The sequence below is a fragment of the Rhinopithecus bieti genome, unplaced genomic scaffold (assembly GCF_001698545.2).
Source record: "Rhinopithecus bieti isolate Rb0 unplaced genomic scaffold, ASM169854v2 scaffold_60, whole genome shotgun sequence".
Taxonomy (NCBI): domain Eukaryota; kingdom Metazoa; phylum Chordata; class Mammalia; order Primates; family Cercopithecidae; genus Rhinopithecus; species Rhinopithecus bieti.
The window spans coordinates 657,177-674,008 of record NW_016803192.1 but is presented as its reverse complement, the minus strand read 5'-3'; the positions used below and the strand labels follow the sequence as shown (position 1 = coordinate 674,008).

Sequence of the window (16,832 nt, the reverse complement as noted above, 5' to 3'; positions counted from 1 at the left end):
ATTCAGATTATAATGGCTTGGAATTTTTCTCACAGTATGCTCTATTGTCTCTGGCTTTTGCTTTTCAGCAGAAACTATCTTTTGCCTTTATTTTTTCACAAATCTAAGGTAGATCATGTGGCTATCATGTTGGTTCCCCTGTGGTATCCTGGCTTTACTATAATGATCACTCGCCATAATAAATGGATACAAAAGAAGACACTGAAGAAATTAGTAGGTTTTCTTATTGTTTTAAGTAGAAAAGTTGCAATAAATATATCAATGCTATTATTTCATTATCTTCTGTGACCACATAGTACAAAGAACTAGGAAATCCAATAAGGAAAGATAGTCAACAATAACTGAATAGTTTAGGGATACAGTAGAAATCCAGAAGAAATACAGAGGCATGGAGGCAGTCTGAGTGCCACCAGACTTCCAGGCAGCCTGCAAACCACCCCTGTCTCCCTGCAACTCAGTCATCCTATTCTGAGCCCAGACAACAGCCACAGAATATTGCTAAGCCCAAATAGAAGGTGGGGAAGGATTTATGGAAAGGTGATTCATTGTTAACATCTTCAACTGTTAAACTTAAGTGGAATTTCAGCTGAATGTATATACAATTCTTAGCCAAAATGTTTGCTTATTCTGTTTAGAAGTCACATTTGACTCACAGTTGGATTGTCTTTGAAAGAATTTGGGTGCTACACCAAGCCATCTGTGTTTCAAGCAAGCTTTTATGACAGTCATTCTGAAGAGGAGGAACAATACAAATGTTGTGAAATTTAGTGTGCAGTTACACTCTGGGAGCAAGTCTCCTTGGCTCACTGTTGATGGTAAAGCAGGAGTTCTAGTTTTATCGTTACTTCCCCCCAATCCACCCCAATGCACGCATAAAGAACAATCCCAATGTTGGTACATAAATAAGCAGTTTAAATAGAGAACTTAAGGAGCACACACCAATGCAGAAGTATAAAATAAGCTTTTGAAGATGGTAAAGAAACATTTAATGAAATTTCAAATGGATTGTCACACAGTGGTTCAACTGAATGGCAGAGGTCTCAGGGAAGATGCTGCCAGCAAATGCACTAAAGGAAATAGTATAAGAACCATCTGGACGTGACTATTCTTTGTAGAATTCCATTATAGATAGATAGATAGATAGATAGATAGATAGATAGATAGATAGATACACACACACACACTCACACACATGCATACACTTTTTCTCTAAAGTCACCAGGCTTGTAGTGCAATTAAAATAGCAAAACTCTAAATTAACACACAGAGTTTAAAACATTTCAGGAAAGCATTGATTATATCTGCCAATGGAATGAGTGTATTTGGCAAATGACCTAATTATCACAGAGTTGGTTCTTTCTCACTGCTCTACTTCCCACTAATTGCAGAACTGCTGACCTTCTCCCCCTGACAAGGAAGAAAAACAAGGACAGGGGTGTGTGGAGAAAACAGTGACATTCAGTTTTAATTCATTTGAACCTGCTGCCAAGCTTAATTATGTAATTGAGAGAGTGAGACGGGTGGGCTTACAGCCACTTGGGCCAGAGTTTCTGATGGTTAGCATTTGCCAGTGTTGTGTTGAGGATTTTAGCAGTTACCATAAAGCATTATTAGCTGAAGCTGAACTAATCTCCCCTTACCCTTCTCCTCACCAGATGTAGGTACAGAGGTTGCTGTTCCCAGACTTGATTATTTGTCATTAAGGAAAACAAATTGAAAGCAAATTGAAGTGGCTTTATTCCTTGCTAAATGCATCATTATTCTTTAGGGGCAGTCTCCTATTTCATTTTGTTCTCTTCTGATTGTGATGTAGTATCTGCTGTCATGTAAAACTCAGTAATGCAATGTTTATTTCTAGAATGGGAGTATTTTTCAGGGTTTCTTGAGACATTTTTACATAAACTTCCATTGTAACAAGTAAAAGTAAGTATATATGAAAAACACATAATTCAGTGAAATATTTCTGATGTGGTGGCTTATCCCCTATTTATAATTTTATTTATGAAGTCTTTATCCCCCTTGGCTTGGAGCCATCAATACAGATATTTTGTACAAAACGGACAACCTCTCTCTCCTTGCTGGCAGAATGACTCTTTATAATTAGACTTTTCTCCAAGTTTAGCCAGAATGTCCCTGATTCAGAGAAAGCTCAGGGTGTCTCATACCCTCACAGAGATGTCCTCTGTTCAGATTGGAGTTTAGTCCTGGTGGTCAGCATCTTGATTTTGTAATAACCTGTGTACCATGTGGGGTTGGAAAGGAAGAGAGGAAGCCAGAGAGAAGGCACACTAGAGTAAAAGGGTGGGAGTCATAAAATAAGGGGCTGCCTGCTGGATGGCAGCATGGCTGAAACAGAACCTTGACCACTTAGCATTGTGTGCTCTTTATAGCCCAACAGTATTAATAGACATTTTTATCAGTTAATCCCTGTCATAGTTCCATGAAATAAGTTAACATTTTGTAAATGTGGTTTCCATTTATTTTCACAAATATTTATTAAGCATAGGCTGGATGTTAGGTACGGTCCCAGTACCTGGGGCAATACAAAGAAACAACACCTGGTAATGGAGAGTGCTCTTTTTTCTTCCAGGTACAATGGGTGAAGGGGAGGATCCTTGTCTGGAGAAGGGCAACACTTTCATGAAGTTTCTAGATACACCCACCCTTCTACCTTCTCAGGAATGTTATTCTATAAATTATCCACTTGTCCTCCTGAAGCTTTAATCTGTTTTCTGCTTGATCTTTCCCATCAATATTCAACATTCAATAATGCCAAGAACAGTATCTGTCCTATAGAAAGTGGTCAATAACTATTTGTTGAATAATGTACATGAATACTCAGCAGTTTCCTACCCTAGCTTCACGCAGGAATCAGGTGGGGAATAGACACAAGCGTGTGCATGCGTGTGTGCACACACACACACACACACAACCATAGCATCTCCTATCTTAAAGCAAACAAACAGAAACAGCTCAGTTGACCTTAGATCCCCTGCTAGCTAAATCTGTTTCTTAATTCCTTTTTCCCAGCCAAGATAACTGCAAAGAGGCCTGTAAATCCTCCTCCTCATCTGGCTCATACTCTTCAACTACTCCAGCAGGCTTCAATCCCCACCACTTGCCTAAAGCAAATCATGATAATGACATCATGTTTCTGAGCACACTGGGCATCTTGAAGCTGTCTTGCTCAAACTCTCAGTAGCATTTCACATAATTTATCTCTCCCTCCTTCTCAGAATACTTTTTTACCTTGGATTTGAGATATTTGATTCCCTTTTCATTTCCTTCTTCCTCTCTGACTCTCCAGCTTTCTTTGCAGTCTTTTCTTCTTATGTAATGCTTAAATGCTGAAGTTGTTTGAGTTCTAATTCTGGATCTTTTTTTTAATACTTACTCTGGGCGTTTTTGACTGTTTCCTATAAATAACATCTATATCTTTGCGCTGTTGTCCTCCTGTATTTCCAATTTCATCTCCATTTCTGAGCACCCACCTAATATATCCAACTGCTATTTGACATTTCTATTGAAATATCTCCAACATTTCTGACTCAACATGTCTCAGGCCAATATTTTAATTTTCCTTTTCCCCTGCTGGTTCTTCCTTGAGTCTTCCCATTTCAGTAAATCACATATCCACTCACCCAGTGGCTTATGGCAAAAACAAAACCAACCAAACAAACAAAACCAGTAGTAATCTTTGTCTATGTCTTTATGTCTTCCTTCTTCCCAATTCAATCAATCCATTTACAAAGCCCTGTTAATTCTGCCTCCAAAATATAACTCAAACCATCCATTTCACCCTATTTCATTGCCAGCTGCCATTCTTCTGGAATGTTGTAATAGCCCCTAAGTCATCTCCTGATTCCTTTCTAGCTTCCCAGCTCCCCCACAACATTGCAATCTCAATTTAAAAATGCAGATGATTTCACACCACTGCTTCTTTAAAACTTTCAATAATGAACAATCAATAATTAAAATCTATATTATATGCTCTCATTTACTTTCGAGGAAGACCTGCAATTTTGCAATTATATATTCATTTGTATGGTCATTTGTTCTTGTCCATCTCCCAACGCAACTATTAGTTGCATGAGTGGGAACTGAGGTTTTTTTCCATGACTATATACCCTTTGCTTAGCGCAGTGCCTGAATGAATAAATGAGCCTATGAATGGATAAGGAATACTGGCCAAAGTATAAGGTACAAGGTGGTTCCCATCGCAATCTCATCTTAACTCATCAACCACTTCATTGACAAATGTACTGATTATATAAGCTCAATTAAATCATCTTATATGGAAATGTTTTATTCCATGCCATTTAAGGAATTTTCAAGAATTGATTCCTTTCTGTGATGAGCTTCAGAGGCTAGAAGAAATAGTTTACAATGTGGGAATATAAAGCAATTCATGGTATGGTGTATTTGAAAGGACACATGCAGATTTTACTTCAAATCCTGGATCTGCTCAATGAATGGCTTGTGATTCTAGTCCAGCTGGATCACGTTACCGGAGCATCAGTTTCTTCATGTATATAATGCGCATGAAGCCAGTAGTACATGGTGTTATTATGACTTCACCAATGTGTCAACTACCCAGCACAGAAACTGGCACGTGAGAGATAATATCCAGATTATAGTTTTGCTTTCTTCTCCCCTTGACCCTATTTCTTGACTGTTACTTCCTACTTTTTTTGTTCTATCTTACTCAGCTTTGTGGGTGGTAATACTTATATTACCCATTTAGTTTGACTTTGTAGGAAGAGAAGAATTAACAGTACTTACAGAACAGGCTTCCTTTTGGATTAGACATACAAACTTCACAGCTTCTCTGCCTAGCTTTTCAAGAGCACTTTATGGTACACTGCTGTGTAACAAGTTCATTTTAGAATAACATGCTGGGAGGGAGAGAAAGAAGACGAAATTCAGGGGAAAAAATTAAAAAGTTAATTAAAAGAAACAACTTGGTAATTGGATTCATCCTTGCACACTTCTTTGGTTATTTTGGGGTGGGAGGTGGTGTCACAGTACATGGTTAGGAGGTTTGCTTCAGTGGTTCACCTCAAAACTTCTAAATGAGACAAGTATAAGAATGCAGATGATTCCCTGCCTGACAGATGAGAAGAAGTATAGGATACATATGGTGAGCTTTTTAAGCATGCCAAACATAGCTGTCCTTATACTCACTCTTGAGCATTTATATTTCACAATATTATTGGCAGTTGACATTGCTGTTAGGCTAAGCCTTAGACTATTAGCTAGCTTAAGGACATGCAAAATGGTCTTTTCATTGACTCTTTTACTATTTCTTTGCTTTCACCGTATATACACATCCACACAAGCACACAGTCAGAATAGCATAGGGAACTCATATACCTTTTTCAGACTATACACTAGAAACAAATAAGCAGATAGTGGTTCTTATTTTTAAAAGAAGCATGAATATTTATGTATTTAATCATTCTTTCTCACAGATCCTAAATAGTCAAAATAATTTAAGATGTTATCATTGAAACAGGATAATGGAGGAGCATGGGCTTAGTAATCAAATGGAATCAGGTTTTAAATCCTCTTGTTCACAATATTTACTTATTCATGAAGTAGACATATATTTATTGAATGTCTACTGTGTGCCAAGCACTATTGCAGTTGCTGATAATCTTTTGCAAATTCTTATCATGGTTTTTGTTAACATCAATATTTGAAATTTTGAAAATTCACTTTAGGGAAACAATTTTCTATATTTTTCAGCATTTTATGCACCTCACTTTTGCCACAATCCATGAAGAAAGAACACAGTTAAACAGTCTATTATCTTACTCACCAAATTAGGTTAAATTGGGTTACTGATTGTACACTCAATCTCCAAAACAATGCGTAGAAAATAAGAGTTACTTTTTTATGTCTAGAGATATTATGGTATATCTCTCAAAGCATTAAGGACCACTAATCTAACAGCCCAATGTTCAACCAGGGTAATGTGTCAGAAGAAATGAATGCAAGTCTATCTGTAAGCTTGTACTTCATCAGTTAAGATAGAGATTCAGCTTTTTGTGAATACTAACAAGGGGATTTTGTGTTTTCACAGGTTATGGTTTTGTAGATTTTGACAGTCCTGCAGCCGCACAGAAAGCGGTAGCATCTCTCAAGGCAAACGGTGTGCAGGCACAGATGGCTAAGGTAAGATTGATGTTTAGGTGTGTGTGTGTGTGTGTGTGTGAGAGAGAGAGAGAGAGAGGAAGAAGGAGAGATTAAATATTTTTCCTTTGCTCTGAGTTCACTCAAACTTGGAGTTTGCAACAATTTGGTTTATATTTTCTTGTTAGGGAAAATAAGAAACTCCACATGAGGTTTGGCTTAGGAGAATCTGTCTGGCTTATTTCATTGTTTCTTTACGTATATTTATTATTGTATCTTTTGTTATGGTAACCTCATTAGAGATTTAAGGACACTTGTGAAGTCTCTGTTCTGCTTGAGAAAGGTGGGGCATGTCAGTGTGTGTGTGTCTGGGACTTCTACTTGTAAACAGTAGAGTAGTAGAATGGAGTAGTAGAATTATCAGCAACTTGTCTTTGATAAACTGTGTGCTAAAAAATGTGTGTGTTTTCTTAGCTGGGGAGAGCTGATTGTTGAATGATGGGGTTGTCTGATCTGTGCAGGGAAATTAGCTTAATTGAAGTGTACTGTGTCTATATTGCTAGAATTTCACTTTGGCTTTTATATAGAGAGTTTTCTAAGATAATTTTGGATATTAATAATTTTCAATAATTAAATATTGTTAAATAGAATATGTATTCTAGAACCCTCTACCTGAAGCTGTCATATATTTTATTTTCTAAGAAAAGAAGTTAAATTATTTACAATCCTTTTGTATCCTGATTACAGTGGTGGTTACAAGAATCTATACCTGATAAAGTAACATAGAACTATATGCACACATTGTGCCAGTGACAGCTTCCTGGTTTCGATATTGCATAATTATATAAAATGTAAAATTTTTAGAAACCTCATGAAGGGAACATAGGATCTCTCTGTGCTATCTTTGCAACGTCTTGTAAATCTATAATTATTTCTAGATAAAAATTCAAAACAATTGTTTATGACATGGATACTTGTTAGATATCTGCTTTAAAATGATGGCCATTTAGGATTTATTCACCTGCAACCTAAGTCTTCAAATATGCTTTCTGATTGATAATAGTGAACTTATTTATCTCCAGATTCTATAAATTTTAGGTGAAATGGTCAACAGACCTTGAAATCCTGATCTAATATATTCATGCTCTGTTCATGTATACACTTAAACTTAACTATTTCTATAAGAGTTGAGTGACATAATGATAAAGTAGTCAAATTTTCAGTTATTTGGATTTTGTTGAGATTGCTAACATTATTTGACAACATTTTCCAATTTTGACCTCAAATAACTAGAGGTAAGATATTTGGTTTCTTCATCTTCCGTTGTCTTCTAGTAAACTGATACAGACCGTATCTGTTAACCTTTTGTTGCGAGTCACTTCCCATATAGATTACTTTGGTGAACTCATTGTCCTTTATGACACATGAATAGTTGTCCAAGGCAGTATAAATTTGAATTCTTTTAGCTGTGTAATGTATTCTTCATCAAGATTATGCCTGGAAGCTTTGGATTTTTTTCATGAATTAAGATTGATGAAGTTACTATCTTTAATTAATAAGGAAATTATATACATGTCTTGGTTTAAAGATTACTTGGCAAAGAGTCAATGGCATTAAGTAGTGACTTCCTATACCCAGAAAACAAATGATGAAATGTAGCTGTTAGGTATATGTAAAATATATAACTTGAATTTGAACTGAAAGCACCACCTACTTCCAAGAAAATGAATATAAAATGCTTCACGAAAAAGTTGTTATTGGAATTTCTTGATCTATTCCATTGGTAAACTCCCAAATCTAGAAGTTAGCAGATTGTAGCACTTTAGAAGTAATGAAAACAGCATGCATAATCTCCACCATTTCAAATGTCCTCAGAAGATGTATAGTTAGTTGTTAGATAAAAACCACTGCCATCTTGTGTAACAGGAAAGGAAAATTGACATTGATTTTATAACTACTGAGGAACCATTGTGAATATTTTCCCTAAGTTTCCCAGTATGCTGGTGCAGCGAGAATCCCTCTTTCTCCCTCTCTCTTACCCACCCCCACACACCCTCTGACTCTTTCGTTCTCTCTCTCTAATCACGGACATCTCACCTAGTCAGAAGGCTATTTGATTTGTAGAAATATTTTAAAGAGTTCCTAAAATGATTATTTTTCCTAGCCAGCATTTTGGCTGTTGGCTCATGCCCACTGTACAAAAAAAGATATTCCAATTGGAATGTTTAAAGTCACTTTTATTTCTGTAGTTTGCTCAAAGATTTTACGTTATGAATTCTGCTGCCTGTGAAGTTAATTCTTATTCTCTTAGCTTCAGACTCATATCTGCCTACTGGAAAACTTTCAGCAATGAATGACTCTGTAATTTAACTATCCATAAGAAAATAAATAGGCTCCCTTTGACAATGAAATAGGACAAGCTTGACCACCTGTATTAGCAGATTTCTCACTGAGCTATTGGATTTCATGGCATTTTCCTCCTTTGTCCTGGTGATAACTATTATTTATTATCATATAAACCTGCAGTCTTCAGGGTGTGTGAAACATGCACTATATTTTTTGCCATTTAAGTATCTACTGAATCACCTCCAGCATCCTTGTTCTTATCAATATCCTACTATGCAGGCTGTGGTGTCACATTTTAATGACTCCAGGATTTTAAAATAAAAATATTACAAATACTCTACTTTTCCAATAGTAACCTTCAGCTAACATAAAACTCTCCATGTGAATTGTCTTATTTAACTAGCTTATTCCAGTGTGTTCATATGGAAAATCCAAAATAGCAAGTCATTCCAGGAAGTGGTAATTGATTAATAATGAATAACCATTAACGCAGATGAACATTTTTCTGTATATTTACTGTTCTGCCACAAAGGAGTTTTTTTGGTATCAAAAGACATGTTTCTTTTAGGAAATCAGATTCAGAATATTTTAGTAGTACATAGAGGTTAGGGGCATAAATTTGGAGGGAAGTAAACTTTGCCTTGAATCCTGGCTGTAGTACCACCTGGCTGTGTGACCTTGGATAAGTTATTTAAATATCTCTGAACTTCTCTAATAATAACTCTTATGTTATAGAATTGCTGTGAGAATTTAAAAAAAATACATTAAGTATTTAGCATAGAGCCTAGATCATAGTAAGAATTTAGTCAATGTTATTCAATAAATATTGTTATACATTAAATTCAAATTTGCTACTAAACCTTCTATAAATCCTAATACATGTTTTAAGTGTGTGTTATTCCAAATTAGTGTCTTTAAAATATATAATAAGTAGCATCAGTCAGCAAACATTTTTATTGCTTACTCTGTCTAGGCAGTGTACTGAATATTGGAGAATGAAGATAGAATAAAAATTCTTTTTTTCTGAATGTTTAACATTTATTGTATCTCCTGAATTGCTACAGCTTCAGACTAAGAATTTTGGCTGTTACTGTTTCTGGCAACTTCAGGATATAGAGAAAAAACTTATTGGCCAAGGAATATGTGTCTCTATAAGCATGAAAAAAAAAGTGAAGAAATCCCTGCTAACAATAAGTTAACTTGCAGATATTTATTTTACTCATGTAGGAAGAAGGCCATAGATAGACAGTGAAGGGCAATTCTTTGGGGTGCCGTCAAGGATCAAGACAGCTCTCCCAACTTTTATCTCTGGCTTTTATGTCACACATTTATAAGATGGCTTCCAAAGTTCCAGCTCTTGTATCCACAGTTAATCCAGGAAAAAGAGAAAAAAGCAAATAGGTGAAGGGGCAGTATGGCTGATTTCATCCTTTTAAAGGCTTTTCCAGAATCTCAACTCAGCAACTTGTGCTTACAACTCAAAAGCCAAAACTGAGTCACATGGTTTCCCCCTTTCTTGTAAGAGAGTATGAAATGATGAGTGTTTTGACTTCTTTGCCTCTGCAGTAGAGAAAATTAAGAATAATCCATCCCCTTGGCTATCCAGCACCCATGACACCATTAAAGGTGGCATGCATAGATGCATTTTAGGTGGCATGCATTAATTCTTTCCCAAAAGGAACCCACCTCAAACCTGTGATTGCATCTGGTGATTCTATTATCTCCAACAGGCCCATGGCTCCTCCTCATAGCTCAACAAGTCATAACTTTAAAAGAGAAGCTATCTGTCTGAATTCCCACAATGTAGAATGACCCAGAAGCAACAGGATACATGCATTTAAAGGAAAATGACTATTTAGGAAAGGAGAAAATGGGAAGCAAGCCTAAATTATTGATCTCAAATACATATCAAATCCTGCTAGGTGGGAATAGAATTCTTGTGTTGTCAGTGCAATAAGTTCCTTGGTTATCCAATCACATAACCCCTGATTCTGTCATACAGAGAGATCTTACTTGCCCCTTATTCTCTGTGGCCTCACTGAGTCCTCGCTAGAGAACTGAACAGCATTGTAGGCTTTTCCTGGATATATTTAGAGACACCAGAATGGGTCTACATATTAAACAGTCATGAATTATTACCAGCCAGTCCTTGAGTAATCCCAGTCTTAACAGGTCTCTTTCTTATTTGCTTTCTGTCGATTCCAAATATGAGTAAACACAGTGCATCTTATTCTAGAGGAAATGTCTGCAGAAAAGAAGTCACTTCCTCTCAGGGTCTTCGGATAAGACTTCATCAGGTGTACTACCAGACTGCCATTACAGTTCCCAAAGGTGATTCGCTTCCAGTGGGATTTGTAGAGTAAATCTCAGTTAAGCAATCACAAAAGAGACTAAGTGTCCCAGAGGATGTCAAGTATCTTGACAGGCATAATATAAAAATATTGTATCTACCAAAGCAGAAAACTAGATTGAGACCAGAGGAAAGCACTTCTCTTATAAATCAATGACCTTGATAGCAGTTGTCTTTGAAAAAAAGAAAAAAAAAATCAGTGGATTTTTTTTACTTAAAATTAAAAAGACGAAAAGTCAAAATCAAGAAATATACCAAAGCAAATATTTTAAATTCAAACACACACACATACAGACATACACAAGGAATTTACAAAATATATCGCCACAGTGAAGCCATATCAGTTATATTCCAGTAAAAGAATTGTAGTTAATTAAGAAAGGGTGTATTCAATAGAATATTCTTGAACATTTTACAAAAGTACAACTATTGGCCTCATAATGTGACTTTTTGTCTACCAAAGCTACTCTTATGAATGCACAGATATATGACAGGCATTGTCAGCCACATTCCCGTAGTATAAGATCATATTAGTACTTTTTGTTTTTATTATTCATAGGTAAAGCAGAAGAAACAAGCTATTTGATATTTATTGGTCACTACAGTGGGGTGGAGCCTCCTGGTAAACAAAGAGGCTTCTCAAGGACTCTTTATGTAGGAAGGAAAGAGGCATTGTTCCAGGGTAACTTGAGCAGGCGATTAGAGAGATGTTCCCTGAGACTGGGTGGGAAACAATCAATACTTTATATAATAATATACAAGGGCTATCTGGGGATGCTAATGTTCCTAGAATAATGTCCATGTCTTTTTGTTTGTTTGTTCTGCAATAAGATTAAAGGATCAGAGATCCCTATATACTATCATTTGCTTGTATCCCATTTTTCCCCCATGGGGACGAGAGCTGTAGCCTCGAAATGGAGCAGGAATCTCTCATTCTCCTACTTTCTCAGAACGTTTATGTTGAACATCTACTATCCACAAGGATTGTTCTACATGCTACAGCCATAGTACTGAGCCAAACAAAGTTTCATGAAGTTCACATAGGGGATTACAAAAAGTAGCTGTTATACAATGAGATATAATTTATTAGATTGTAACAATTGGTTTGAAGACAATTAAAACCAGTTACAGTTACAAAATAGGAGATGGGGATGCTGGTTAAATAGGACATGGGGATGGTAGTATTTTAGTTACAGTGGTCAGGAAAAGTCTTTCTAATCATGTGACATTTGAACATATATCTAAAAGAAATGAGAGGAGAAAACTATACTTATATTTAAGCAATAGTTATGAAAAATTTCTATAGTAATTTAAAATAGATCAGACTCTTTAGTGAGATAGCATCTTTGGGTTTTATTATTGTCTATATCCTGCATCTTTATAATAATAGGAGAGTTGCATAAACTACCATCATTTCCCTCCCTTTTTTGTGGGAGTTGTCTGGTTTCGTCAACCTAATATTGCATTGTTTAGAATATTTTTTTCATTTTTTTTAGAGCCAAATTCTAATTGGTCAGTAAATTTTTATTTCAACACTTAAATTCTTCAAATGATGTTGTTCTATTGTTGTACAAGTTGGTGTAAGAACATGACCAGACCCCCTTTTCTACAGTTGTGGAATGCACTTTAAATAACTGTGATTCCAAAGGAAAGCATTCTGATGTTGCTTTTAACAGAGTTCATTACTCTTGAATGACTGATGCTGTGTAATGTAAACCTTGCTCTATCTCATTTCCTAAAATGAATGTATCATTTGCTCCTGTGGGATACATCTTCAATAGACAGATCTCTCTAAAATATATAAGTATTATTTTCTCATGATTGAAAATTTTAAAATTTTGTGGAAAAGAAATACTTATTGGCTGGTCTTTTATATGTCTATAAAATATTTGTGAATGTCTGCTTTGTTGGCTATGTCAATTTGGCTCAATTTTTTTCCTGATCCAAGTGCTGAATGCGGGGATTCAAAACTCAATATTGAAATTGTCAGGGTTGATCTTAATCCTATTCATTAATTATTTGAAGTTTTTGAAGCAGACTCATCTAAAGTTAAATATTTGTATTAGCTTATATCAAATGATTTCTATAATCTGCCTGTTGCTACTACCCTCTGCTTTTACAAGGACTCTAGTGTGTCATCTTAAGTGAAACAGTGCCTATGTATACTGGTAAAATTCTCTGCTTTCCTAACATTGGACAAAAACAAAAATCAACAAAAGAATTGCCTCAGTGTCTTAAATTGGAATCCCTACCAGTTGACCAGGCACTTGCTTACTGAAGGATATGTGTGGAATTCAAGTTCTTTTCAACCTATAAGAAATATTGGCCAGGCGCAGTGGCTCACACCTGTAATCCTAGCACTTTGGGAGGCTGCAGCAGGAGCATCACAAGGTCAGGATTTCAAGAACAGCCTGACCAACACAGTGAAACCCCATCTCTACTAAAAATACCAAAAAATAAAATAAAATAAAATAAAATAAAATAAAATAAAATAAAATAAATTAGCTGGGCGTGGTGGCAGGCACCTGTAATCCCAGCTACTCAGAAGGCTGAGGCAGAAGAATCACTTGGACCCAGGAGGCGGAGGTTGCAGTGAACCAAGATTGCACCATTGCACTCCAGCCTGGGTGACAGTGCAAGACTCAATCAAAGAAAGAAAGAGAGAGAGAGAGAGAGAGAGAGAGAGAGAGATCAACACTTTCACACTTTCATCCTGCCTCTTTGAGGAGAATGTGTCTCCACAGGCTGATCTCAGTCAATTACTCATTTCTTGATGTACTGTTGAGAAAACCAAATAGTGAACAGTCTTCATTCATGGCTTTAATAATTTGTTCTTAAAGTTGAAAGGAAAAGGTATTTTCTCTAATCACCATTGTTGTACATGGGGTGTGCCTAATTAAAAGTACTGCTTTGTCCCATGTAAATTGTGATCCCATTGAAAAAGACAAAGAAGTATGTCAAAATAAGAAAACTATGGATTGTATGACTGCTGGTGTTATATTACGAAAATGTGACTTAGGTTTGTGTGGAAAATGAATCTTTCAATAGTGAATGTCAAAATTTGGGTTAGCCATTCAGTCACAAGGAGTGCTGGACAACCATGTGTCTCCCCATCCGTGGATGAGATATTTTCTTCTTATGATACCTAGGAGGAAATAGTGAATGTGCTCTCTACTGGCAGGTCGATCCCAAGGACAAGGGGGAGAGCAATGAGCCATGCTTGCTGAGCTCTTGCTGTCAAACTCACAAGTCAGGTGAGTTATTATTTCTCCCATTTGGAAGTATCATGCAAGTGGACAAGTAAGAGAAGGACCAGGAGTGTTACACCACCATCTTTCCATAAGAAAATAGAAGCAATGGAAGCTTTCCTAGCCCCAAGTATATAACCAACTATAACTGACTTTCCTGCTTTCCTGGCCCCAACTCTTAACCAACTATAATTGCTTTCTGCATTTTATTTTTGTACTGTACTCTAAAGAAAATGATTGGATGAATTGGAATAGTAGAATTATGTAATATATGAATTATGCTAAAGGTTGAACATTTTAATATTGAGAAACCTACAGACTATTGAGGTTCATGGTCCACCTTCTGTGTCTGTGTTTACTTCTGGTGCGCTCTGAGACTCTCTTCAAGTCCTTTAACTATATCTATTCTGAAAAAAAGGCAACGAAACAGACAAAAGGATGCAGGGAATAAAGGAAATTATTTTTTGAACATCAGCCTTATGCTAGTGAATAGGTTAAGTGCTTTTATAATTATTATCTCATTTAATTCTTACTAGTATCCTTGGAGGTAGGTGTTATTACTCCAATTGTACAGATGAAAAAATAGGGGATGTCCCACATTCACTAACATAGTCAGTGGTCTTGAACCCAAACCTTTCTGGTTCCAAAGCCTTATTCTTTCCAAGGAGATCATAAGTCTGCTAATGCTGTTTTCTAGTCTCTTCAGCAAAGTTTGGCTTTTGAATTTCTAAAATGGAATTACAGACTGGATAAAATTATTAAATCAATGGACTGCAGAATCTATTGGAGTCCCTGATATACATAGTGGGGCTTCATGAATCTTGTGGAATAAATGAATATGGGAATGAACAAATGAATAATCAGTATTTGTTATATTTTAATGGTTTTCAATTCTGATAAATTTTTGTGACCTCAAACTGAATTTTGCACCGAAATAGTCCTTTAATTCACTATCCTAACCAGTTATTCAAGAGAACATAATTCCTGAGCTCACAAACAATGGTTCAATGTAATCCTCTAACTACTGACTGCTGGAATGGGACAGGATGGACATCTTTGTTTCTTGAGAAAATAGATGAAAAGAATTTGGAAATGAAGACCAATAACTCTTATCTTTTGGAAGTCTTAAAGAAATTGGGTATACACTTGCATATATTTACATGTGCATGCACACATATACATTCATAAAATACATGTCTTTTAAAGATGGTTAATTATCACAGGTAGCTATAATTTTTCCATGCAATAACACAATAACTAAAAAATGTCTGATAGCTTCTCAGCATATCTGCCTTTTATTGAAAGTGAAACCTAAAGATAAGTAATAAACAAACTTGAATGATAGCCCTCTGTGATCTCTGGTTTTGTGTGCATGCTATATTTATTACACTATGATGTGTGTCACTCGGGTGGGCACTTGTGAGAGTTGTTCACAAATGCTTACAGTGGAAACACAAAAACAAAACAGAAACTTGAGTGTTGTAAACGAGAAGATAGCATACTCAGTTTGATCCTCTTTACCCACCATGTCCAGGACACACTTTTTAACTGCTATTTGAATGACTTAACCACACCATGAAACTTAGAGTCTGCTGGCTGAATCAGTGGGAGTTGACATTCCAACATCTGCAAGCACATTAACTCCTTCTTCATATCTAAGAAGTATTCCAAACTTAAGAAAATGTTCAACGTTAGAAAAATGGTAAAATTAAAAACAAAACCAGACTTTTCTTCCCTATTGAAATGGATTTGTTTCACTTTTCTGTGAAAGTGACATTAACAATATCATACCTTTCTATAAAGGAAATAAAGTTTTAAATGAAGCCATACTAAGAGCTCATTTTTTCATACTCATGAATTACTTTTAGCCTAAGGATCCATTTGGAAATTATATTCATATATCAAAGATAAACTGTCTTCCCTGGTGTTCGTATTTAACGTAACTGAACAAAGTTGCTTGATGAGACCAGCACAAAATAAATTTTACTTTTTTCTGATTCAAAGGTAAATTTCTTGTAAGATGATAGACATTACTGAAATCATCATTATAAAAAATATCAATCACACTCCATGAGAAGTATGACATGTTACTTGTGGACCAACACTTACCAGTGTATCATTAGGTATCTGGTTTCAGAAACATCCATAGTTAGACATTAATGTAAGAAATGTCACTACCTTATAAAGATACAATATCAAACAAAGTGAAGTTTATTGTATTTGAGAATGCAGCACACAAAAGTCTGTGTTCTAAACTCCCAGAAAATATTGATTTGCTAATGTAAAATCATTAAAAGTGTCTACCCAACTTCTGGCTTGATATATTCCAGAGGAAGCCTCTCCCAATTTCCCATGAAATATGCAGAGATACAGTAAAGAGTGATCAACAACTACCCGTGAAAGACCAAGGTTAATAAACAATGGATTTCTAGAAACACCCAAGGATTTTATAATTACTGATAAAATCTTAGAGCAAAATTGAGATTCTTAATGTCTTTTTTTTTTTTTTTTTTTTTTTTTTTTTTTGAGACGGAGTCTCGCTCTGTCGCCCGGACTGGAGTGCAGTGGCCGGATCTCAGCTCACTGCAAGCTCCGCCTCCCGGGTTTACGCCATTCTCCTGCCTCAGCCTCCCGAGTAGCTGGGACTACAGGCGCCCGCCACCCGGCTAGTTTTTGTATTTTTAGTAGAGACGGGGTTTCACCGTATTAGCCAGGATGGTTTCGATCTCCTGACCTTGTGATCCGCCCGTCTC

General features: G+C 36.0%; 1 protein-coding gene across 9 annotated transcripts in view; it reads left to right on the top strand.

Annotated features, from left to right (window-relative positions):
- Positions 1-16,832, top strand: part of RBMS3 (RNA binding motif single stranded interacting protein 3) — a 763,768-nt gene that overhangs the window by 306,026 nt on the left and 440,910 nt on the right. For all 9 annotated transcript variants that reach the window (XM_017868338.1, XM_017868350.1, XM_017868345.1 and 6 more), the window contains exon 4: positions 6,086-6,177. In XM_017868338.1, coding sequence (XP_017723827.1) covers positions 6,086-6,177 — 92 coding nt within the window. The remainder of the gene's footprint in view (positions 1-6,085; positions 6,178-16,832) is intronic.